At 47.0% G+C, this 25,301-nt stretch overlaps 2 protein-coding genes across 6 annotated transcripts in view; both read left to right on the top strand.

Annotated features, from left to right (window-relative positions):
* PLEKHG1 (pleckstrin homology and RhoGEF domain containing G1) overlaps positions 1 to 3,660 on the top strand; it is a 216,726-nt gene extending 213,066 nt beyond the window's left edge. For all 5 annotated transcript variants that reach the window (XM_082730110.1, XM_082730109.1, XM_082730107.1 and 2 more), the window contains one exon: positions 132 to 3,660. In XM_082730110.1, coding sequence (XP_082586236.1) covers positions 132 to 1,195 — 1,064 coding nt within the window. In that variant the 3' untranslated portion in view covers positions 1,196 to 3,660. The remainder of the gene's footprint in view (positions 1 to 131) is intronic.
* A 9,161-nt stretch (positions 3,661 to 12,821) lies between these two features.
* MTHFD1L (methylenetetrahydrofolate dehydrogenase (NADP+ dependent) 1 like) overlaps positions 12,822 to 25,301 on the top strand; it is a 182,838-nt gene continuing 170,358 nt past the window's right edge. The window contains exons 1-5 of the mRNA XM_082730105.1: positions 12,822 to 13,303; positions 19,618 to 19,702; positions 20,823 to 20,873; positions 20,964 to 21,017; positions 24,080 to 24,204. Coding sequence (XP_082586231.1) covers positions 13,077 to 13,303; positions 19,618 to 19,702; positions 20,823 to 20,873; positions 20,964 to 21,017; positions 24,080 to 24,204 — 542 coding nt within the window. The 5' untranslated portion in view covers positions 12,822 to 13,076. The remainder of the gene's footprint in view (positions 13,304 to 19,617; positions 19,703 to 20,822; positions 20,874 to 20,963; positions 21,018 to 24,079; positions 24,205 to 25,301) is intronic.

Below are 25,301 nucleotides of genomic sequence, written 5' to 3'. Positions count from 1 at the left end.
CTCAAATGTAAAGGTCCTATTTATATTTTTAAAATCGGTCCATTAGGATGTTCGATTTTTAGGGTTTTTTTTAATCTTTGCATGTGGAACTATTCCTCTGTATGTTTATTGTTTGCGTATTTGCCTTCCAGGTGCCAGGATAGCTGAGTATTCCCAACTGTACGACCAGATCGTATTCAGAGAGACTCCCTCCAAGCCTCAGAAGGATGTCTGGGCCAGCCCTCCAGAAACTCGCAACCCCAGGTCCCCATCACCTTCCCAGGCCCAACAGAGCAGCGAGGACTGGCTTTTGCATTCCACCTACAGTAATGGAGAATTAGCGGATTTCTGTCCCCGGCCGGAGCCCGACTTGAAGTCGAAACATCCCACTCCAGAGACCAGTACAAAAAGCATCCCGAGACAGCTGTCCACGGCTTGCTCTGTGCCTTCCCTTCCGTCCTCCGACCCTCTGCTGGGCTCCGTGCAGAGACACAGCGTGATAGTCAGTCAGCCCAGCCAGGAGCTCTCTCTCCAGGGCTACCTGTACAACTCCTTGGGTCGGACAGGCCTCAGTGGTAGATGTCAGCCTTATAGCCGGTCCCAGTCCTCTTCCTCTATCCTGATAAACCAGTCAGTGGACTCCATCAGCTACCCCGGCGAGGGCGGAAGGAAACAGCTGCTGTCTTTACGCAAGAGTCCGAGGTGTGAGAGTCACCAGGACGTGCGGCCCGGCCTGGCCGACTCCTGCCATCAGGGCACTGAAAAACGCTCCGATCTCACGCTCCGAGACTCTCAGAAGGTTCTGGTAGTAAATAGAAGTTTACCCTTAAATGCCCAAAGAGCGACACAGAACTATTTCTCCAATTTCAAAGAGACTGGAGGAGACGAAGACGACTACGTGGAAATCAAGTCAGAAGAAGACGAGCCGGAGGCAGAGCTCTCCCAGGGCCGGAGGAAGATGTGTGACCCACGGGTTGTGGAGGCTGGCTTGTCGGAGGGCGCCTGCAGCAACGACACCTCTTACTCCTTGAACAGTCCATGCTCTCCAAAAAAGCCAGTAAGCAACAAGCTGGGGATGTCCCCCTATCTGGCATCCTATAGCGACCCGGACAAACTGAGTGACTATCTCTGGAGGGGGCCGTCTCCCAACCAGCAAAACATCGTCCAGTCGCTGAGGGAAAAATTTCAGTGTCTCAGTTCAAGCAGCTTTGCCTGAGGCTCTTTGGAGAAGTCACCCAAGTCCGTGTCACAGGGGGGCTCATGAAGGACAGATCCCGGGAGGTGTTTTCTATGCCCCAGATTAAAACAATTTTGTAATACCCCAGGAGTGTCAACCATGCTTTCTTCCATGGCACAACTTTTAGAAGCGGCTGCCAGGGCAGCCGGGGTTGTACTGTCCAACCAGTGTCAGCCTCTCACGGGGTGTCTTCCTGACGCTGACGGTCTTCATGTTTCATGTAAGTCAATCTTACTTGAAAATTTTTAGGTTTTTCTTTTTTTTTTTTTTAAACCTGGTGGCCATGATAGTTTCTCCTGTGTCCTGGCAAGAGTGCCCCGAGTCTAAGAAAGGCAGCACTCCTCTCCTCTCCAGAAGCCACGAGTAGTTGGAGTCTAAGACCCAAAGGCAGCCAGGAGGCCTTTCCAAATTGTTTGAAAGAGGAAGGGAAACTAAAGCTGCTCAACAGATTATGCCCAGCACACCTGCCATTTTGGTTCCATTCGGGACAAGACCCTAGAATCACGTAAGCTAGAGATCTCTCGTGGGAGCGTACGTGCACCCTGCCCGTCTCACTCTGCGTGGGTTGCTCCTACATCTGTTCACTGTATCGTAGAAATCGGGTAGCTATGGGACGTTAGGGGGAGCAAGACCGATTCTCTAGAACCAAAGATCCTTACCTGTATTCCTGGAATCATTCCAGAGAATGTACTGCTTGTTGTGTTTAGTTTTGATGGCTGGAGTCAAAGGAACGATCTCCTCCAGGGCTCAAAGGAAACTATGACCAAGAAAATGCAAATGGACTTAACTGTTAGAAAGCATGGGGACAGCTTGCTGATGTCCTCCTGTGAATGCAGAAGGCAGGGGTGGAAGTAGGGGCTCTCCGTGCAATATTTTTGTGTGTATCTCTAATCAACACAAAGTAAACTGTGAGCTAAACTAAAACACTTTAGGGCCACCCTTTGCAGAGCAGTTTATCATGTGTACTTTCCTGAGTTCTGTATCTCAGACCAATGACCTGATCCCCAGCCTTGAGGATTTCATTGGCTGCAATGAAATTTATTTGCTAAACTCAACATAACATGGGGGCCTTTTTTCATTGTTTTGAGGCACATAAAAGAATTGGATCTTTGGCTACTAAGCTCTGACTAATATTCTTTGATGTTGTCATTACTGTCTTCAAACAACAGTCCCTTGTGATAATCAGGGATCAATCTAAGGATTTATGGGAGGGAACAGAAAATTAAAAGCAAGGCCTTATGAGTAAAAAGCAAAAATCAAAGAAGCAAAAAGGAAAAGTGAAGGCCGATCTGTTGCTATTTCATAAAAATGTTCTGTTTTATGGAAGACTCCAGTCAATCCAACAAGGATGTTTTCTCAAACAAGAATGTAATATTCTCCTTTCAAGCAATTTTACATTCTAGAACCTCTTCCCCAGTGGGTTCAATTTTCATTGATATCAAGGGGATCTGGGCTTTCTATTTAAAGGGAATCTCTGATACTTATTTCAATCGGTGACCTCTAACCATAATTCTTTTCCTCTTCTTAAAGTCCTGCACCTCTGTTTCTTAACCATGAAACGTCAGATGTGACCATCCTTATTTTATAAACAGGTACTTCTGGCACTCGTTTTTTCCTTTTAAATAACAAAAAAGAACCCCAGTTTCTTGCTTCTCTATACACTTCCTTCTTCTAGCAGCTTATAAAACCAAGTCTGTGTTGAATGCTTTCCCTGCCTTTCTTTAAACTCAGTACAAGTTTCCAAGAGTAAGAGTATCAGAAAAGACAAGCCCCATAGGGAAAGTATGTTCTTAGACTTGCAAGAGGTCATCACAGGTGGGTTTGCAAAACAAAGTTACCTGATTTTTCTTGTCCTAAGAGTGGAGTTTCCTATTTTTGCCTTTTAGTTTGTATGAGCCCCAATTCTATATTATCCATATATTACGGTGGTGTCTTACTCTCAGACATTATTAATTCATCATACCAGTGTCTCATTACACGGCTTCGATGTTACCTACAGGAGTATTCTCTGCTGCACGAAGGTGGATATCTTGCTTTATAAAATGTCTGTGTAGTTGTCTTTATGTTCTAGGCCAAGTCTTTAGCTTCATAGACCACTTCTGTCAACCAGGATGCAGATTTTGAGAGCTGTGTGTATATGTATAATCATGTTTGTGTTTTTCCTCAAAGTTACCAGTTAAATGCTTCTGTTTCAGATAGTTTCATTTGGAGGTGGGGTAAAATTGTATATAATTGGGGGGGGGGAGTTATATGTACTTAAAAGTATGACAAGTTCTTATTAGGGCTCTGTACTGAAGGTTCAATTTTTTTTTAAGTTCACTTTTCACCTACTCTTTGTGCAAAAAAAAAAAGCATCTAGGAAAAGATAGTTTAAATATTGTATATAAGATAATGAAAGTTAGTAATGCTCATTATTTAATAAAGTTTGTAAAGTACAAAGTCAATTACAGTGTGAATTAGTGTGTTTGTTCTAGGAATGTCAAGATTTCTCCAGACTACATTGTGTTGTAACTCTGTCTTGTCTTATGAGCCAGGCAGATAATGGTTCAGCGTTAATGACGATACACAATGTTTCAGTGACAGCATATTTTCTGTGTCTTTGGATTACTTTGAAAACACTGAATTTAGTGTCTGGGATCGTATGTGTTTTCTTGATAGGTGACTAAGTTACATGGATCACTAGGTTATCTTTTTTTTTTTTTTTTTACTTTGTAATAACAGAAGACATCTTTGTAAATATTTCATTATTGAATAAAAAAAAATTAAAACTTTGGGAGCACAAATTCAGATTTTTTTTTTTTTTTTGGTGTGTAACTCCATGTTCTAAATTTTTTTTTGACAAAAATTGTACAGAGAACAGAAGCATGTTAATATAAATTGGTAATTATAAGCCATGTCTTAAGCAATTCTATTTCCAAATATAAGCATAATATCCTATCCCAACATAGCAAAAATATATATCGCCTAACTTTCTTTATACAGAAGAAAATAAATTTTTCTTGAGAGTGTTTTAAAGTGGAGAATTTCTACACCTCACACTGAGGATCCATCGGATTTATCTTACCTTTTCCGCCCTGAGATTGAAAGTAGGTGGGGTTTTCTGGAAGTTGTGGAAGGTCAATTTATTTATATTTTTTAAGATTTGACTTATTTTATAGAGTGAGCAAAAGAGCACAAGCAAGGGGAGTGACCGTGGGAGAAGGAGAAGCAGGCTCCCTGCTCCTCTGGGAGCCACGAGGGGCTGGACCCAGAGAGCCAGAGGCAGAGGATTCATCACTTGAGCCACCCAGGTGGGTGGCTCACCCACCCTTGCAAGGTCAATTTAGAGAAGTACATGATAGTAAAAATAATGAATACTGTTATGCTGAAAATAAATTAAAAAATAAAATAAATAAATAAATAAAATAAAATAAAATGCCAACTTGAGAATGTTAGAAAAAAACAAACAAACATGCCCTGTGTCAATTTCATACATAAATCCTTAGGGGAAAGGCAGAAAAATATTAAAAATCAGGCTTGTAATGAACTGTAAACACCGCTGTTAAACATGAATATTTATTAACATTTGTAAAGTTCTCTTCTGTTCAAAAGAATTTTCTTTATCTCTGTTCTGAAGAACAAACGTTAAGACTTTAAGATCTCTTCCAGATGCCTGGGTGGTCAGTCAGTTGAGGGTCTGACTCTTGATTTTTGGCTCAGGTCGTGATCCCAGGGTCTAGAGATGGTGGGCTCCGCCCTCAGGGCAGAGTCCACTTAGGATCCTCTCTCTCCCTTCCCTCTGCCTCTCTCCACCCCAAAGTAATAAATAAATCTTAAAAAAAAAAAAAAAAAAGCTGTCCCATCCTACATTACATCATTTCCATTATCTGGACAATGGTAACTGCACTTAGCTGTATCAGCCAAAAAGGGATTGCACCAAAAGAAGCTGCTTCAACCTTTTTGCTAATTTACATATGTCTTTACATAAACCTTTTCCTATGCTTTTTCTTAAGCATGCTTTTTCAATGTTTTTGGTTTTAAAAAAATGTATGGAAACATAAGCATGCTCTTCCATTTAGCTTCCCATGTCTTTCTTTCCTTACAAGTGATTTAGAGCATGAAACACCAAGATAATGTGGAATTGTGCTGCATTTAAAAAGCTTAATAAATGCAAAATATTATTGCACAATCAACCCACACAATCATCAGTGTAAGTATTCAGAATATGTATAGCGTATTTGAAAACATTTTTAGTGGCATCTGGGTGGCTCTGTCAGTTAAGCTCATGTCCTTTGGCTCGGTCCTGATCCCAGGGTCCTGAGATCGAGCCCCTTATCATGTCTGGCTCCTTGCTCGTCAAGAAGGCTGCTTCCCTTCTGCCTATGCCTATTGCTTCCCCTGCTTATGTTCTCTCTGGTTTTCTCTCTCTCTCTCTGTGTCAAATAAAAATACTTTAAAAAATGTTTTTAAAAAAGATTTATTTGTAAGAGAGTGCATGTGAGTGGGGAGATGGGGGAAGGGCAGAGAGAGAGAGAGAGTTCTTAAGCTGACACCCTGCTGAGCTCAGCACCCCAAAAAACTCTGTTATAGGAGATCATAAGTTTCTTTTTGGAAGAATATCCTAAAATTTAGCACATGACTCATTTGATCCCTTGAAATGGAAATACCAGTTCTGTACAGTGACTAACAAATTGTAGGTGTTCCCTAAATGTTTAAAGATTAAAGAGAGTCAAAAACTCGTTTGAGCACAAAACCTGAGACAAACATTCAAATCAGAGACACAAAGGAAAACACAAAAGGGACGACACTGCTTTTTTAAAATACGAAGCAGCCGCCGTCAGAAATCCAACATCTCGGAGTTTCTATTGTGTGGGTCAGAGAAAAGCCTATAGGCCCCTTTTCCATCTCCTGGCTGAGAGGATTCCAAGGAAATTTACTCTGTGTGATCTCCGGTACCGTTTCAACTAAATATTTACACGGTCATGGGAGAGTCGGGATTAGACCCCTCTGGAAGATTCCATTTAGACAAAACACCTTTCAAGAACCAAGAGTGCAGTGGTGGGACTGAAGTCAGGTGAGGTAGAGGGGGAGGGCCCAAAATGCTGAGACATTTTGGTGCCAAAAGACAAACTTGCCTACTTGACAATGGTAGTGCTTGCGCATGAGCAAAACCCACTCTATCTCTGAAAAACCATAAAGCTTAATTTCCTGACCATGGCTTTGACCTGATTTATCACACAATAGGGGGAAAAAAAGGAAGAAGAAGAAGAAGAAAGCAGTTCTACTTCATTAGTTCTAAAACCACGTTTATTCAGCTGAATTTAAAAGAACAAGGCTTGAGTGGTGAGCAGATCACCTGCTCTGTGGGGCAAATACAAGCTCCCAAACGTCCTCGTGTTTGAATGGCCGTGCATGGCTTTCCTGGTGCTCCTCATGGAACCGTTCACGATGAGACCGTGGCCCAGACGCTGAGCCTGGCTTGCACAGCTTTAAAAAGTTTTAACATAAAAATCCCAATTCCCAGCTTCTCTAAATGAAGAAAAAAAAAATCTGGCCTATTTGGGCTTGAACTCTGGCAAGGCACCTCTGTGAGATCTGAGGGACCCTAAGGGCAGAAATCACCAGAAGACTGGTGACTTGTTCCAACCTCTGGGGAGACTCTTCCTTTGTTCTCCATTATAGACTTCATTAGCCAATTTAAAGCAGCCATGGGGCCCTCCTGTGCAGATGTAAAGGCTTTTTACATAACTAAAATGTGTCATAGATGGGCCGTGGGTGGCTCAGCGGGTATAAAGATTTATTTGAAAGAGAGAGCACGAACGCACATAGAGGGGAGGGGCAGAGGGCGAGGGAGAAGCGGGAGCCCAACATGGGACTCGATCCCAGGCCCCTGAGATCATGACCTGAGCTGAAGGCAGCTGCTTAACCGACTGAGCCACCCAGGTGCTCCCGTACCTATTGCTTCTTTGGGGGAAATTTTACACCTGGTCCACTTCACTAATGTTTGTCATCCACCCGGCCTCCGTGTAAGCCTCGGGTTTTAAGGTTTATATTCTCCATCCCATTCTTGTCTGATACTATGAACTCGCTTAAGGCTTAAACTGTGGTTTATACTCTGTTTCCTAACTCCAGCTTAGACTGCCCCCTCCTAGTGCAAAGAGATGCTTCCCCACAGCACATCTCCACGTGAGCTGTCACTATCCCAACCCGGTGTCCTTTATACCTCTGAACTCCTCTGGTTTGCGCTTTTGTTCTTGGTCCACCACCACAACCTCCGCCCTGGCTGTCTTGCCGCTGCCTTCGCCACTTCCAGGCGTGTTCCCCTCTGCCCTCCTGATCTTAGCCAGCATGACATTTTTACATACATACAGAATCAAATCCTCTACCAAAATCTGTCTGCCTTTATAGGAGCTGTTCTCTGTGCTCGCACTGCCTTTCCCTAGCCATCGGGGGGAAAGCCTGCGTGGTCATCAACACTCAGTTCAAAATGTCCTGACAAAAAAATTTATGGGGGTGCCTGGGTGGCTCAGTGGGTTAAGCCGCTGCCTTCGGCTCAGGTCATGATCTCAGGGTGCTGGGATCGAGTCCCGCATCGGGCTCTCTGCTCAGCAGGGAGGCTGCTTCCTCCTCTCTCTCTCTGCCTGCCTCTCTGCCTACTTGTGATCTCTCTCTGTCAAATAAATAAATAAAATCTAAAAAAAAAAAAAAATTTACGACCCTGACCTGTGCAGGAGCGGGACTGTTGCTCAGTTTGCAAGCAGAAGCTTAGCCTGCATCACATTCATGGCCACTGGCAGAAGACAGGAGATTCCTCCGTCAGAGATAAAGGACATTATTACTCCCCGCCCAACAGGTATGACCTTCACGTTTGCATCGGTTCTGCCTTGTTCCTCCAAAGCTATGTGGGTGAAGCCGCCACCCAGGAGCCTACTGCACATGCCACGGCTTTATCACGTAGCTGGATGACCCTGAACTTAGGAATCCCCAGTCACAGGGGCACTGGGTGCGTCAGGTGGCTGGGTGTTCAACTCTTGGTTTGGGCTCAGGTCATGATCTCAGTGTTGGGGGTTCGAGCCCTGCATTGGCCTCTGTGCTAGACAGGGAATCTGCCTGAGATTCTCTTCTCTCTCCCTCCCCTGCTCATTCTCTCTCTCTCTTTCTCTAAAATAGGTAAATAAATCCTTTAAAAATTAAGAAAAGGAATCCTCAGTCATAAAGGGCTCCTAGCAAACCTGGCCCATCTTTGCACCTGGAGAGAGCCATTATCTTTACTCTCTAGACAATAAACGTATCTGTCCTCTGCCCCAGAGGGAGATACTGTATCTTCCAAGGTTCTACAAACATCCTTGCCAGGACAGCCAGGAATAAGACTCATGCAATGCAGGAAGAAATGCAAAATAAAAGAGATACATAGAGAGCTGTCTCAGGATGAAGATATAATTTCATGACATAGAAAAATATTTTTTTAAATATATCCAGTATTGTTAAGGACAGAGAAAGATGGTTACTCCTAACCAAATGAGAATACAAGTTGGTATACATTTTTCAGAAATGAATTCGGTAATACAGGTCAATAACACCAAACATTCATCCTTGACCCCGAAATTTCCCTCTAGGAATTAATTCAAAGACAAGCATCAGTTGCAGTTAAAGATACATGTATCAAGCATCTCCAAGCCTCGCCTCACCTGCAGAGCTGGTCGGTAATCATGCGGATTTTAATGTGAGTCAGTGTTGGTGTGGGCCACCCCTCCAGACTTCCCATGAGCTCCATTAAATTCAGAGCTTCTCTCTCTATGTCCAAGCAAATCATTCAAGATTCAGGTAGTCCCTCCTGCGAGACCAAAGTCTCTCGTCATCCCACCAAGGTTCGAAATCCCATGGAAGTGCCGTCTGTTCTGACCTTTGAAAAGTCCGAGTGTCCTCACTATGTTTTCAACCTTCCTGATCTGGACATGTCCGTCTCCTTGGCGTTTGGACCCCTTTAATCACTGTGCTCCAGTTCCCTGATCTCCTGGGCCACATCCAGGACACATGTCCCTCCTCACATATTTCCTTGTTCTCATCCCCATCGTAACGTCTTACTTTTTCCTAAACCACCGCTCACGGCTGTCATTCTTCCCGTATCTTTTCCTTGTGTGCTTCAGTTCTGTGCTCCAACAGCTCTACGGCCTCATCTTTTAAATTTAATAGTCCCCCTTAATTCCTTTCATTTTTTAAACTAAAATTTAGCTCTTCCTTCAGGATGCTGTTCCTCCTAAGTCTGTCTTAGGGGGAGGCTGTTTCTTTTCCTATAGTCCAACACCCCTTGCTCCAAAGGTGAGTCAGCACTCTGGTTCATTCCAGACTGTGGCTCATGCAATTCCTTCTACTCTAAACATTGTTTCCAGCACTGTCCTTCTCTTAGCTTGACTCCAAAGTCATCTAAGTCATCTTCTAAGTACTGCCTTCGGGCGTATTCCCTCTCAGGAAGCTTTTTATGACTCTCCAGGTCTAGGAAGGTGCCTCTTTCTTTTCTTTTCTTATTTTAAGATTATACTTATTTAAGAGAGAGATAGCACCAGCAGGGAGAGCAGCCGAGGGAGAGGGAGGAACAGACTCCCACCTGAGCAGGGAACCTGATGTGGGGCTTGATCCTGGAACTCCAGGATCATGACCTGAGTCAAAGGCAGATGCTTAACTGACTTAGCCACCCCGGCGTCCCAGAAGGTGCCTCTTTGTGGTATTCTTAAAAGACTCTGAACTATCATACTTCTGACCTTCCATTCGCGTGCCTGTGTTCTAGCGGGTAGCTGTGCATGATACACTCAGTGAGAACAAGGCTGTGCTTTTCTTATTCACAGATGATTCCTTAACTACCTGCCTAGCACAGAGCAAATACGCTCTCACACTATATAAGTATAAATATTATTTCATTTTCAAATACATATTCCTTGGGCTGAAAACGAGACTTCTTTGACTTATATTCAAATGTTATCTCAAAGTGCACTGAAACAATCTACATCCATTAGGGGAAGAATATTAGTGAGTGAATTTGTAAAGGCTTCAACATAATGGAGTCCTTTCCTTTGAGCATGGTTGGCTTTTGATAAGCAGACTAATATAGATTTGAGTTTGGGGTAAATGCATTCAGACATATCTGTCCAAATGAGATAACGATCCCTAGGAAACAAACCTGGGAATATGAGTTGATTCTCATAAATCTTTCTCCCTTTCCCATTCTTTGGTCCAGCAAATGTGCATTACAAGCATGCAAGAACCCAAATCCCTTTCTTCTGGAATGTGAGCCCCTTGGGCTCAGGCTGTGTGGACTACAACGTCAGGCCCATGAGGCAGTTGAGCAGAAGGCAAGGTCTCCACATCATCCACATCAGGATTCAAAGAGGTCAAGTTCAATATTTTAACTGCCTCAATCAGCACAGGCATTTGTTGTCCCAGACCTTTTAAAGACATTTTTTAAAAATTACATACTGGGTGCCCCTGGATGGCTCAGTCAGGTAAGCATCTGCCTTTGGGTCAGGTCATGATCCTGGAGTTCCAAGACCAAGCCCCACCTCAGTTAAGTCTCATTTAGGCATCTGCCTTCGGCTCAGGTCATGATCTCGGGGTCCTGGGAATGAGCCCCACATCCGGCTCCCTGCTCCATGGGGACTCTGCTTCTCCCTTTACCTCTACCCCTGCCCCATGCTGGTGCCAGTGCGCCAGGGTGGCACAGTGGGTTACAGCCTCTACCTTCAGCTCAGGTCACGATCCCGGGGTCCTGGGATTGAGCCCGCGTCTGGCTCCCTGCTCAGCAGGGAGTCTGCTTACCCTTTTCTCTCTGCCTGCCTCTCTGCCTATTTGTGATCTCTGTCTGTCAAATAAATAAATAAAATCTTAAAAAAATAAAGTCACAACCATAATAGATCTTAATTAAACATTAATTATTGTAAAGAAATTTGTGCTATTAAGGTTCCTACATGTCACATACATAATATCCCAGCCTTATTTTGTTCTACTATTTTGCAAAGTAGAGTGGGAAATCTAACTCTTTTAATAGCATTTATTATAACTCATGATTCTTTGATTCAAAGAAAGTTTTATTACCTTAATGTTAAAAATAGCAACTCAGGGGCACCTGGGTGGCTCAGTGGGCTAAAGTCTCTGCCTTCAGTTCAGGTCGTGGTCCTGGGGTCCTGGGATTGAGCCCTGCATCGGGCTCTCTGTTCAGCAAGGAGCCTGCTTCCTCCTCTCTGCCTGCCTCTCTGCCTACTTGTGATCTCTGTCTTTCAAATAAATAAATAAAAATCTTTAAAAACAAAACAGAACAAAACAAAAAACCAGCAACTCATGGCGGGAGGGGGGGGGCTCTTGGGTGGCTCAGTTGGTTGGGCATCTGCCTTCAGCTCAGGTCATGATTCTGGAGTCCAGGCATGGAGCCCCTGGCCTTGCTGCTCAGCAGGAGTCCGTTTCTCCCTCTCCCTCTGCTCCTCCCCCTGTTCCTGCTCTCTCTCTCAAATAAATAAATGGGATTAAAAACAAAGATTAAGAACATGATCATTTGATTCAGGCAAATCTCCAGCTCTGTCAATGATACAACTGACCTCTCTGGACTCATTTCCCTCAGGATCAAAGTCAGTACAATATTCAACACATTACAGACAGTCTCTGACTTACAACTGTTCAACTTATGATTTTCCCCTTTACGATGGTGTGAAAGCAGTGAGCATTCAGCAGAAACCAAACTGCAACCGATTTATTCTCTTTCCCTGGGCTATCAATACACAGCAGTATACTCTGCCCATTCTAGGCAGGTCTGGAGCCAGAGGGGCCCCCCAGTCAGCCACGTGGTCACAGGGTAAACAACCCACATACCCACAACCAAGCTATACCCATATAACCACTCTTTCTTCCACTCTTAGCACAACATTCAATAAGATACACGAGATATTCAACACTATTATAAAACAGACTTTGTGTTAGATGGTTTTGCCCAACTCTAGCTACAGTAAGCATTCTGAGCACATTTAAGTTAGACTAGGCTAATCTGTGATGTTCAGTAAATCAGGTGCATTCAATGCGTTTTCAGTTTACATGGTTTCAATTTAGGGTCGGTTTCTCAGCAGGTAACCCCATCATGACTCCAGAGAGAGCTGCACATTGATTAGGATTAAAGGAAATGAAACTCCAGCACTTTGTACAGGGCTCAGCTACTGGAAAACCCCTCTTTGTAGCTTGGACTCGTTTTATTCCCGCTTTGCTTGGGATTTATAGTCCTGCCAAGATTATAAACCGGGATAATCTCGTTTAAACTGGGAAGGCAACTGAGGTTCACAGAGATTAACTCGCCCAAGGCTACAAGTCAGCCTCTGAACTCCAAGACCCACACATCCTTCAGGGCTAGACCACCTGCAGCGTAAAACATCCCGTATCGGCGGCGCCGGGAGGCTCAGCCAAGCGGCCTTCCAGGAAGCGGACTCCCACCTGGGGAGCGTCAGCATCCTCGGCAGGAGGGAGGAGGTACGGTCGCTGCGCTGGACCCCGATGCCCCACCCTGCCCCGCCCGCTACCGCTCGGCCAATTTCCAGCCGCGATGCAGCGCCGGAAAGCCTGCCTCCGACTGCCCGGCCATTAGGACCGGCCGCGTGCCCCGCAGGCCCCCGCCCTCTCCACGTCACGGCCTCTAGGTGCAGTGCCCCCTAGGGGCTCCCCGCGCCGGCTCGGGAGCCAGGTCCCGGTCCTTCCCGCCACCGGCCCGTTACCCGCGCGCCGGCTCCCAGCCCGCCGCCCGCCCCGCCGCCCCCCGGAGGAGCCTCACGCCGCCGCGTCCCCGCGCTGCGCAGCCCCGTCTCCGCCCCGCCCGCCGCAGCCGCCTCGCCCGGCCCGCCCGCGCCCCCGCGCCATGAGCGCGCGCCTGCCCTCCTTCCTGCGCGGGCTCCGCGGTCCGCCGCGGCCCCCGGGCCCGCCGCTCCGCCTCCGAGCGCCCTGTCGCGCCAGCAGCACCGGCGGCGGCGGCGGCTGTGGCGGCGGGGAGGGCCTGCTCGGGCAGCGGCGGCTGCGGGACGCCCAGGTTGGGAGCAGCCGCGGACAGGGCAGCCAGGCGCCCCCGGCGCGGGACTCGCTCGTCAGGTGAGTGTCCGGGGCTCGCCGCCGCTCCGGGGGCCGCGGACGCAGGAGGTGGGGCGTCCGGGGCGCTCCGGTCTCGGCAGGGTCCTGGGTTGGGGGTGGCCCGCGGGTGCTTCTTGGGGCTCCGGCTCGGCAGTGCTTGGTGCTAACTTGTTCGGGGCGCCCGGCGACCGAGGGGGGCGGGGAGGGCGGGCCTCGCGGGGCGGGAGCGCGTGCGGGCCCCGGGGCCGGCCCAGGGCGGGGAGCGCGTGGGCGCGGGCATCCCGGGCGGGTGCGGCACCCCCAGACCGCGCGGCCCTCCACGTGCGCCACCCCGGCCGCTTCTGATGCAACGGCGCCGAGCGCGGCGGGCGGGCGGGCGGGCGGGAAGGGGGCGGCGCGGCGGAGGGCGGGAGCGGGGCGGAGCAGGGGCGGCGGCTGGGGCGGGCACGGGATGCCGGCGCGGGCCGGGGAGAGTTGGCCTAGGCCCGGCGCCCGCGGCTACGCGCGCGGTCCCCCGTGTCGCCGCAGCCTCCTGCGGGTGGGAATGCCTGCTTGCTTCGGTTGCATAATCCTCTCCTGGGTGCGTTAACGTGCAGCCGGGCCCACCTGACCACAGGCCAAATGCGGGCGAGGAGTCGGGCCCTCGCCTGCCCCTATCGTCGCATGGGCGGGGCCGGGGGTCCCCAGCGCGGCTGCGAATGGAAAGTTCTCGCCCGACCCAGAAGTGAACTGTGGGAGTCCTGAGCCCAGCCTTTTCCCCTCCTCCTCCCCCGCACCGGAGATGCCGCTCGCGCCTCTCCTCCCCCGCGGGCACCCTCTCCTCGCCCCTCCGTGGGAGAGAGCGCAGCAAGAGGTTGAATGGCCCTTCCTGGAGGAGTGGGTTCGCCGGGGAACTAAACCTGTGGCGTGAAGCCCTCAGGGCAAACCTGGAGGTGTCGGGAAAGCCCTTGCCTGCCCCGGGTTCCGGGTGGCCATGACCCTGAGTAGGCTGTTCTCCATCCATTCACATTCACATCCTCTTCCTTTTTCCTTCCGTCCCTCTTTGTAAAAGTAATTGCCTTTACCTCCTCTGTTTCCAAAGCCTTTTATGTTTATGATGTGGCCGGTGACTCTAAGGAGCCTTGTGCTTAGTTTATCCTGTCTTCCTCCGGAATGCAGGAGCTCCTTTAGGCCTCTTCGGGTCAGGAGAACTTCACCAGGGTACAGCTGAGCTCGCCTTAATGGGTTAGGGTTTGACGACAGTATGGGAGGCAGAACCCCTCCCCCTTATTTTCTGGGGAGCTCTTAGAGCTACCCGAAACTTTCCTGTGCATTTATTGCCTGTGTCCCCCCACCTCCCTAGAGTGAAAACTCTGTGGGGCCGGCGCCCTTGTCTCTTGTTCACTGCTGGATCCTTCCTCCTGGAAAGAGGGCCATGTGTAGGTGGACACTTGTGACATGATGGGTGAATGCGTCACTCAACACGGGTTTGTTTATGGATTGGATTCATGAATGTTCTTTTCACTACCTGACTTAGAGATGAGCAGAACGGTCAGTGAGGGGGGGGGGCTGGGTCAGGCTCCTGCTGACACTGAGGAGGGAGGGGTGATGTCAGTTCCTGCACTGGGGGAGGAGGGGGTGGTAGTCGACCTCAAAGGGTTATGGAAAGAGAAAACACGTGTAAAATGCATAATCCAGGAACTGTCATAGCAAGGCCTCCACAAATATTGGCTATTGTTTATAATTTATTTTTTGAGTATTCTAAGCCAGGGTTTAGCAGTTCTGCCAAGGACTAGACAGATAGGTTAGGTTTTGCAGGCCAATAGGCAAAATAGAAGCTATTATGTAGGTACTTTTCTGTGAGAAAAAAATCATTTTCATGGTGTTTTACTGACAAAGTCAATTTTATTTATGAATACTGACATTTGAATTTCCTATAATATTCACGTTACAGAATGTTATTATTTGATGTTTCTAACTGTTTAAAAGTGCACAGTCTATCCTTAACCCTGTACTCCTGTTCTAAACTGCGAAGAGAAGGTTTGTACAGTGAATTGCTGCTTCATAGGACTATGGTTAAGGGCTAGGTGCTCTGCTTTGCAGTATGACTCCAGTACTTACTAGATGGGACAAGCTGTTTGATCTCTGTTCGTATAGGAAAAGGGAACCGTTATCACCAGCTTCAGAAGCTGTTATGGACATCACTATACTCTGCTGATCCTAAGAGGCATATTTTTTAATATCTCCAAAACTAGTCTTATAATCCATTGTGTCAGACAATTGCTGTTGGCCACGTGACAGTCATCATCTATTTGTCATTGCCTGTACCCATGGGAACCTGGGCCGTGCATATTGTAACTTAATTGACGTATGTGTGTCATCTGACAAAACTGTCCTCCGAGAGATTCCCCCAGAACTTGAAGGAAGGAGGGGAGGTGGGCCTAGCCAGAAGTCACCTAGGACAGACATCCGCAAATCCGTGTATGTTAGTTTTTTTTTTTTCATGGACATATACCAGAAAAGTGAATGAACAAGCTCCCTCAAGCATAGTGGCCTCTCATTTCCCCCAAATAATTTCCAATAGTTCCATAACAAGTCATGGAAGAAGGCCTGTTTTAGGAAATGAAATGATTTCTTGTTGTTGTCTGACAACTGTCCATTGATATCTGGTAGAATTGAGAAAATGCTAATATTAAAACTTACAGAATGGGTGTCAGGAATTTAAGGAAAACTGCAGGGATAGAAGTGATACAGTTTTTTGAAAAATAACATATCACTAACACAGAGGGTGATGTTGTTGGGGAAGGGAGAGAAACTGCCATCAGGACACTTGGATCAAAAAAGTCACTCAGGGGGTACCTGGCTGGCTTCGTCCCAGGAGCATGTGACTCTTGATCTCGGGGTCATGAGTTCAAGCCCCACACTGGGTAAAGAGATGGCTTAAATTAAATGTTCTTAAAAAAAAAAAAAAACACTCAGAAGAGTCCTATCCTGAATGTGAAGAAGTTTTAGGAATATTTCAGTTTGGTAAGTTTTACTTTTTATGCTCATATGAGTGGTTTATGGCAAACAAAAAATGTCTACATCTAAATCAGTACTGAAAGCATTTTCAGTACTTACAGAATCCACAATCTGTGAGGAAGAGATGGTGCCATAGTTTAACTGCCAGCTGGTTTTCTTCCTTTGTGGTTTGTAAAACAGTGGTCTGTCTTTCCATTTCTATCTGAAATTGGGTGAAAAAAAGCTCCTAGCTCAGTCCTATGCACAAATAGGAAATGAGCGAGGCTGCTTTAATAAAAATACCCCCAACTGTTGTGGACGTTACTGTCCAGAGGGAGGCAGACAGGGAAGGTAACATGACGACCCTATGATCTTTGCTCCCTGCTCAGCTCTGGGCAAAAGGCAGCAAGAGGGAGAGGGCGCCGGGGTGCTCTTGTATCTTTCTCTTTGCTGCACGTTCCTTGCGTGCTTCTGGCTACAGCTCACAGCCTCGTTGGCCAGCAGTTAGTGTCTTGAGCCCATTGAGCTATGGGGGAAACAGGGACCTGAGCTCTCTAGCCGCATGCCAGGTGTAGCTCACGCTCCGAATTCAGTTAAAGAGGAAAATGCGTGGAAGGATTCATAGGAAGTGCCCAGTCATCCAAGCCGACATCAGTTAAGTCAGTACTACTGTTACTATTGTACTGAATGTATCCACTAAATTACCAGGGTGTAGATTTGTTAAGCTGCTCTGGCTGGTGCTTTCAGCCTGGGCTGTTTCTCGGAATACTGATGGCAATCTTTGGAAGACGCTGTTTTGGAAGTTTCTTTTTTTTCTTTTTTTAAAAGATTTTATTTATTTATTTCACAGACAGAGATCACAAATAGGCAGAGAAGCAGGCAGAGAGAGAGGAGGAAGCAGGCTCCCCGCTGAGCAGAGAGCCCAATGCCATGCGGGGCTCCATCCCAGGACCCTGGGATCATGACCTGAGCAGAAGGTAGAGGCTTTAACCCACTGAGCCACCCAGGCGCCCCTGTTTTGGGAATTTCAACGCTCTGTGCACACTGGTACCTCTTTTCCCTTTGAAATAAAGTGGCTCTGCGCTCAGGGACGTACTTAAGTCCGTAGTTTTAAATAACCTTACAGCTGCCTCTGAGTCTCTCGTGTGGCCACAGTTAGCTGCAAGGGAGACTAAGAAATGAGGTCATTATTCCAACAGCCTTCTTCTACCTAGTGAACACATTATTTCCCAGCCAGAGGGAGACCAGCCTGTCTGTGGAGTCAGTCGTATGTAGCTCGGGTGCTGGCGTGCGAGAGCACCGGTGTCTGAAGGTTCCAAAGCAGCAGGTTCAGCTCCTTAACCACTGACAAAATCCAGAGGCAGAGAGACAAGGAGTGAGACAAGAAGGAAATTTATTTCGGTGAGGCTAACACCAGGAAGATCGTGGACTAACCTCTCAAAGACAGTCTCGCAAGGGCTGAGGATACTTCCAGGTTTATATAAGGAAAATGTGGGGCTGAGGTTGGTGGGCACAGGCAGGGTGGGCAGTAGAGCTCGAGTCATTGTCTTGGGGTCCATCCTGGGTAGGGTCTTGCTGGCTCAGGGCTGCCCTTACTGCTTGAGGGGGCAGTCTGAGTTGTGCCCCCCCCCACCCCCATCTAGGGATGCTTTGCCTTCCAAATCTTTTGCCTGAGGTAAGAGATAAGCCGGAAGGAAGAATTTCATCAATTAGAAAGTTAAAGGTCAAAATGGAGGTAATTAAGTCTTTTCCAGTGGTTGATACTTTAAGCTACTAGTTACATTATTATAAATTCGACAATGTTCTTCATTAAGGAAGTTCTGAATTTTGGTTACACTTGGCGGCCTAGTGGCCTATCGGGAGAGTCAGCAGTCTTTCTAGCTGGAAATTGACAAGGCTGCTTTTTTTCCCAGGAGTGAGAAAATCTCTGATTAGAAACATTTATCCTACTTTTTAGATCAGTTGAGTCTGGTGACTGCTTTCATGGTAACTTTGCTGATCCCTGTAAGAATCATGAGTAACCCCAAAGAATGGGGAGAATTAGCTCTGTTAGCTTCGTTGGAGACAGGTTTGTGTTTTATGGAAGTGTTTGGTCTCCACTTCATTGAGGGGTGGTCAAGGTTATGAAGAGTTTTTGGGAAAACTGTTGCTGTCAAACGAGTAATTTTTAGTGTTGCTCTCTGCCTGGAAATTCACCTTGTAGTTTCTGGAAGCTGTTTGGTGCATCTAAGACCTTATCAGAGATAGAGGACAAAAAAATTTTTTTTTAAGATTTTATTTATTTATTTGACAGAGAGAGATTACAAGTAGGCAGAGAGGCAGGCAGAGGGGGAGGGAAACAGGCTCCCCGCTGAGCAGAGAGCCCGATGTGGGCCTGGATCCCAGGACCCTGAGATCATGACCTGAGCTGAAGGCAGAGGCTTAACCCACTGAGCCACTCAGGGGCCCCTAGAAGACACAATTTAAAGACTGTCTTAACATGGGGCCTAGGTACTGCCTTGGCTGAGCCTTTTGTCTATTATCCTGAGAGAAGAAAAGCCGACTTCGTATGCACAGAGGCCCACATCACAGCGATGGGAGTGAAGGAGTCTGAAGTCCGCAGGGGGAGCCTGTGGCTCCTACATCAGCGGGGCCTGCCCTTCCTGGACTGGCACCCCTTGCCTCCTCCCAGTGTTACTAAGGTGGCAGTGGCATCTGCTGGCGCTTTTAGGAAAGTCCAAATGCAGATTTGGGTAGTGGGGAGGTGGGGAGTTCTGAGGAGTGACAGGCTCTCTCCCTAAGAGGCCTGGGGAGCATATGCGATTCTGATGCAGCCCTACCCTAGCGTTTCTGTTCCCATGCCCCGTCCCTTCCCCCACTTCCCTTTTCCGTCCCTACTCCCCGGCCTGCCCCCCTTCCCCTCTGTTTTCTTCCCCTCCCACTCCCTTCACATTCCTTTGAATTCTGGGACCTGGGATTTGTCTGGCAGCAAGCCCCCTCCCCCGCACCAATGTTTGCAGTCCCCGTAGGATGGATGTGGGTGGAGGAAGGGGATTCTTTAAGAAGAAGTAAGACGTTTGTATGATAGTCAGCTTGAAAAATACAGGAGAATTCACCCCAGGAAAATAATTGTTAACAGCTCGTTGGCATGCCTCTGCTTATTTTTGAAATCAGATGGTCACAGTTTACGCGGTGTTGTACTTCAGGATGCTTATCCCGCCCCTCGTCGCCACACTTCCCACGCTTGAAGCGCATCCTTCTGTCGTCTGACTATTTTCACTTACAGTAACGAGCTTTCTAGGAAACTGTGTTGGATCGGTCCTTTCTAGTCATTAACAAAGACGTGACTGTGGGTTCTCTTTTCTTTCTCAATGCAGAGAAGTCATTCGGAATTCAAAAGAGGTTCTGAGTTTATTGCAAGAAAAAAATCCTACCTTTAAGCCGGTGCTTGCTATTATTCAGGTAAGGTGCTGCTCTTTGAGGATGCTTTTCAGTGACGAAGAGAATCGTGTACGGAAGACCAGGGTATCTCTTGTCACAGAAGCGGTCTTAACAGGGAGGAGAGGGCAGAGATGGAAATACCGTCGGGTCCCTCTTCCTTTGGTCATTTTGCTCCTACCGGGTTACTGGTTAGTTCCCTCCCTGCTTGGGTGGGTCTTTTGTGAGTCTTTCTCCCCTGGGTGTGAGTAGCTTTGTGAAGTTAGGAGGTAGGCATCCATCTGCGTGGGGTGATATGGACATACTGTGTCCATATGTGCTCAGAGATGCCTATCAGATGTGACTTGAACGTGAGAAGGGGCAAAGTTCCCCCCTTTGCTTCTGTGGAAGGCAGATGCTTGGTGAGGAATGGTACTTAGTGAGCTTACTGCGAAACCTGCTAAAGCCTGCCGTAGGTCCTAAGGGCCAGACATCAGTATGTGTCAGAAGGACTTGGCGTTTCCTGTCCGTCTCTTGGCTGGGGCCCCTTTGTTCCCAACGGTGGTTGGTTTGCCCTCTTGGCACCCCCCTGGGGTGACAGGGCAGTCAGGAGGGGAGCCACCCCTGGAAGCTCACACAGCACAGCAGGTGGGCCACACGGAAGGTGTCAGGACAGCGGCCTAGAGTCCCAGTGGCGCTGTGGTTTTCGAGACTGGAGCCGTGCTCAGGTCACTCGCATTCTTGGGGGTCGTGTCGATACCCCCTGCAAAGCCAGGCAAGCGAGAAGGGTAGAAAGAAGAGTGGCCTGAGCCTGGAGTTCCGGATTCTGCTTGCTGACAGTTTCCAGCTCCGGGCAGGCCACCTAGAGCCCTGTCTCAGGTGTCCTCGTTTAGAGAGCAGTGCCAGCTGGGTGGCCACTCGAGCCTTAGGAGGGCTCTCGCTTTTTTTTTTTAAAGTAACATAATGTGAAAAGCTGAGATACTGACATGTGAATAAATAGCAGCTCTTAGCCTCCTTCTGTGAGCAATTAGAGCCTGTATTTCCTTCTCTTTCTGATAAATCAGATAATTTATCATCATACAATTCATCTCTGTATTACGTGTTGTGCTTTTTCAAGATTTTTTTTGTTGCTGTTACATTCTCCTTCTTGCTCCCATCTCCTCAGGCAGGTGATGATAACTTGATGCAGGAAATAAACCAGAATTTGGCGGAAGAGGTGAGGATCGTTGAATTCTACAAATTCCTCCTACGTGTTTGACGCTCCATTCTCTCACAGCGACAGAATAACGTTGTGTTCCTTTCACAGGCTGGTCTGAACATCACGCACATTTGCCTTCCTCCGGATAGCAGCGAGGCCGAGGTAACTACCACGGGCACTTGAACACCGGGTGCTTCTCCCTTTAGACATCATATACCTGTTAGCATCTCTTAGTTGTCGTTGGAAACGAAACTTTCAGTCTTTGCTTGTAGCTGAGTTCTTAGAGGGAAGAGGTCACTTCTCCTTCTAGTGGAAATGCTCCTTGATCTGTTGGTCCCTCAGTACGTGTTTCTGTGGAAGGCTGGAGCTGGACTTAGTGAGTAATAGCCTTTGCAGGTGTCATGTCAGGCCTGGGAGAAGCAGCCACGCCCACACGTAGTGGTGAGGAAACCAGACCCCGGGCCGTGCTAGCGTTTGGTCCTTTGACTAGCTTTTCTTCAGACGGGCTGTGGCAGTGAGGATTTATTTGACTGCCAGTGATGGAAAACTTCGAATAACAGAAGAGGAAATAAGACAGAAGTTTATTTTTCTCTTAGGTCAGTAGGTTTGGAAGCAGGCAGGTATGGTAGTATCACAAGGTCACCAAAAGCTTGGGTTCCTTCAGTCTTGCTGTCCTGTCGTCTGTTGTGCTATCTCATATCCAAGATGGCAGATTCAACCCTGTATATCACATCCACATTCTAGCCAGTGCCGAATAAATCCAGACTTAGTGAGAAGAAACAGGACTCGAAAGGAGTATTGCAATAGGGCGTATACTCTGATGGTAAGATCTAAGATCTGTAATTCTTTGAGAGGTAGGCAAAAGGCTTTTTCTTTTTCTTTTTTTTTTTAAAGATTTTATTTATTTGACAGAAGAGGGAGATAGAAAGGGAACACAATCAGGGGGAGTGGGAAAGGGAGAAGCAGGCTTCCCGCTGAGCAGGAAGTCCAATGTGGGGCTCTATTCCAGGACCTTGGGATCATGTCCTAAGACGAAGGCAGATGCTTAACGACTGAGCCACTCAGGTGCCCCCAAAGGGTTTTTCTTTTACACAGCAGGGTAGAAAAGGCTACGGAGAACCCGGTGTGAAAAAGTAGGATGAGAGGGGACCTTGATGGGACAGTAGGTCAGAGAATGTTTTACCCTGTGGCCAGACTCTTCTCAGGAGGGGTTGTCTGCCAACCAAGTGAGGGGTGGGTCAAAGCTGAGCCACCTGAAGGAAGGAAACTTTCATTTTGTTTGCATTTTGCTCAGATGCAACAATGGAGGCAAGTAGTTCACCTGATCTTTTATGAGATAATGAATGGGCATTTTTAGGGCCTGGATCTGGTTCTTTGCAGTACACAAGAGAGGGGGAGGATTTTTTAGCCTTCCTTGTTTTCCCAGATCATGGGGCTCGGTTCAATGACTTCTTGCTACCAGCAAGTAAAAGGAATTCCGGACAAGGACAAAAGACAGGTTCCCAGTCTCTTCCCTTCAGGAACAGTTCCTGAAAGTCACGGTTATGCGTCCCTGTCATTGGCCTGACCCTCATCGCTCTGCCACGAAGCAAGGAAGGCTGGGAAATACAGTCTTTCCACCAGGTGGCCTTAAACCATTTGTTATGGCACCTAAAAACCAAAGTTTATTACTAAGGAAGAAGGGAAACCATATCTGGGCAAACCATTTCTGCCACACTTGCCTTTATGATATATTACAAGTATTGACCCCCTGACATACCAGCTTTAACAAATGCCGAGAAATTTGTTGTCCCTTTGCGGAAGGACACCCGTTGTCTGCATTTGGGTTGTTTGCTTCGGTATTGCTAGCCCTTCACTTTTTTTATTCCCGGACTTATTTTCTGACAATCATCTATTTCCTATTTTTTTTTAACATTCTGGTAAGTCTAAATTTGTATGGTGGTATTACTATTCTGTTGGAAAAGAGGAAGGATCTTTATTAAGATTTTGTTGTTGCGTCTCCCACAGCCCAAGTACGGGTGACAGCAGACCCCTCACTTCATTCTGGGCTCTTGACCCACCATTACCCCGTTAGCCCTTTCCCTAGCTTAGTCTGCTTTCATTTTCTTTACCACCGTTTGCCATACCCAGAGATTATACTACTATTACTGTTGTTGTTGTTATTATTTTTTTTTTTTCCTTTTCCCTCTTGTCTTCCCCACTAGAATATAAACTCCAGGAGGGTAGGCATTTTATTCACAACTGTATTTCCTGTTTCAACTGGCACAGAGTAGAGATTCAAAACATGCAATGTCTGTGGAATGAACAAAAGCCTGGTCAATGAATGGAACAAAATTTTCTTTCTTGGTTTTTCACAGCATTTTCCTTTCTCACCAGGTGGAAATACCACAGTGATTTTTTGCTAGACGGTGAAACAGGTGGTGAAGGCAACGCTGCTCACAGTGAGACCCATATCCATGGGCTGGTGTCTCTTTTATTTAGGAAACGAATAATATTGTGAAGTGAAATGAATGCATATATTATCTCCTGGCATAAATAGAGCTAGACAGACAGGACCAGAGCATTTCTTACTGAAGGACACACCCAGGCCTTTGTTAGCTTTTTACATTTTTACATCACCTTCACAAGCAGTACTTCAGTCTTTTTCAGAAATAGTGAGTTATTTTAGTGTTTCCTATAAAGAGGAGATCTCTGTGCTTCAAATTTATCAATCACAAGCCTTTGGAAATGCTCTCTGGGTCCATTCAGGCCCCGGGGACGTAAGGGCCTGAGTGATGGCTTCTAGAGGGCAGCAGTTGGGAAGGCTTTGAGGAATACGTTGTGTTTGCAACACAGGCTTGTCTGGGCCGGGTTGGAACGCCCGAGATTTGTGCCCCGTGGTCTCCCTGAAAGCTGGCAGTGTGTTTCACTCCAGTACAGTGGCGGAGTTGTCTTTTGCGTATCTCAGAGTCTGGTTTGGTTTGGTTTTGTTCTGTCGTGGCAGGAAGTAGGGCGGTAAGAAAGACAGAGAAGTCCCTAAAACTCAGCCAAGGCCGCTTCTGAAAACTTACAAACACGTTGATAAGAGAAATTAGACTTTCTTCATTCTACTTTACAGCAGCTTCAACAAGGAGTGAAAAAGAAACGAGGCATTTTTATGAATCTATTTTTTTATATGAAACTATTTTTATTGGGTCTTATTTTTATAGTATTGATTTGGGGGCTTGTTTTTTTCACCTCCGTAGATTATAGATGAAATCTTGAAGATTAATGAAGACGCCAGAGTACATGGCCTTGCCCTTCAGATCTCCGAGAGCTCCTTTAGCAACAAAGTCCTCAATGCCTTGAAACCAGAAAAGGATGTGGATGGGTGAGAAAATACAAAAGAAAACAACCCAGGGGCGCCTGGGTGGCTCAGTGGGTTAAGCCGCTGCCTTCGGCTCGGGTCATGATCTCAGGGTCCTGGGATCGAGTCCCGCATCGGGCTCTCTGCTCAGCAGGGAGCCTGCTTCCTCCTCTCTCTTTCTCTGCCTGCCTCTGCCTACTTGTGATCTCTCTCTGTCAAATAAATAAATAAAAAATCTTAAAAAAAAAAGAAAGAAAACAACCCAGTCTTATTGCTAATCGAGCTTTTCTACTGTGACCTTTTTTCCTTTTAGTTCCACTGTTTCGGCTGGGTCTGTAAGTAAGCATGGAAGAAGTCCTTTAACTATTTCGGGAATTTGTGGGCTTTTAAAATTCCGTATAAGAAAGTTACATACCGGGACGCCTGGGTGGCTCAGTTGGTTAAGCAGCTGCCTTCAGCTCAGGCCATGATCCCAGGGTCCTGGGATCGAGTCCCACATCAGGCTCCTTGCTCGGCAGAGAGCCTGCTTCTCCCTCTGCCTCTGCCTGCCTCTCTGTCTGCCTGTGCTCGCTCACTCGCTCTCCCTCTGTCTCTGACAAATAAATAAAATCTTTAAAAAAAAAAAAAAAAGTTACATACCTATTTTGGAATAGGCACTTGCCCTTTTATAGGGCTTGGGCACCATTCTGGAAGGAACATCCTTCACACCATCACATTCATTTCGTAACCTCCTGTCTGATTCACAGAGCCCTTGGCCAGCCTTCCTAATCTAAATAAGCATTTCCTTGAAAATTCTGCCAGACCAAAGAAACCACCCCAGAGTCCTGACTCACCAGCAGCACCCCATGCTTCCTTCGTCCCAGGCCAGTTGAGAAAAGCGAAACAAGCACTCTCATTCACAACACAAGGTTTTATTTGAAAATAGAGGGAAAAGCTACAAATATGTGGTGCGCTAATATTTGCCTTTGACTCATGTCCTGCCGCGACATCCACCTCAGGAGACGAGTACTGCCCATTCATGTGGGCGATGGGGACTTCTCCTGGGGAGGGAAAAAAACCTCATTTTCCTGCGTGGAAATAGGAAGTGTGTTTTGTTCTGCGGCAAAAAGAACATCCTGTAT

This window comes from Mustela nivalis (assembly GCF_964662115.1).
Source record: "Mustela nivalis genome assembly, chromosome: 5".
NCBI classification, from domain to species: domain Eukaryota; kingdom Metazoa; phylum Chordata; class Mammalia; order Carnivora; family Mustelidae; genus Mustela; species Mustela nivalis.
This window is presented reverse-complemented; position numbering and strand designations above follow the sequence as displayed.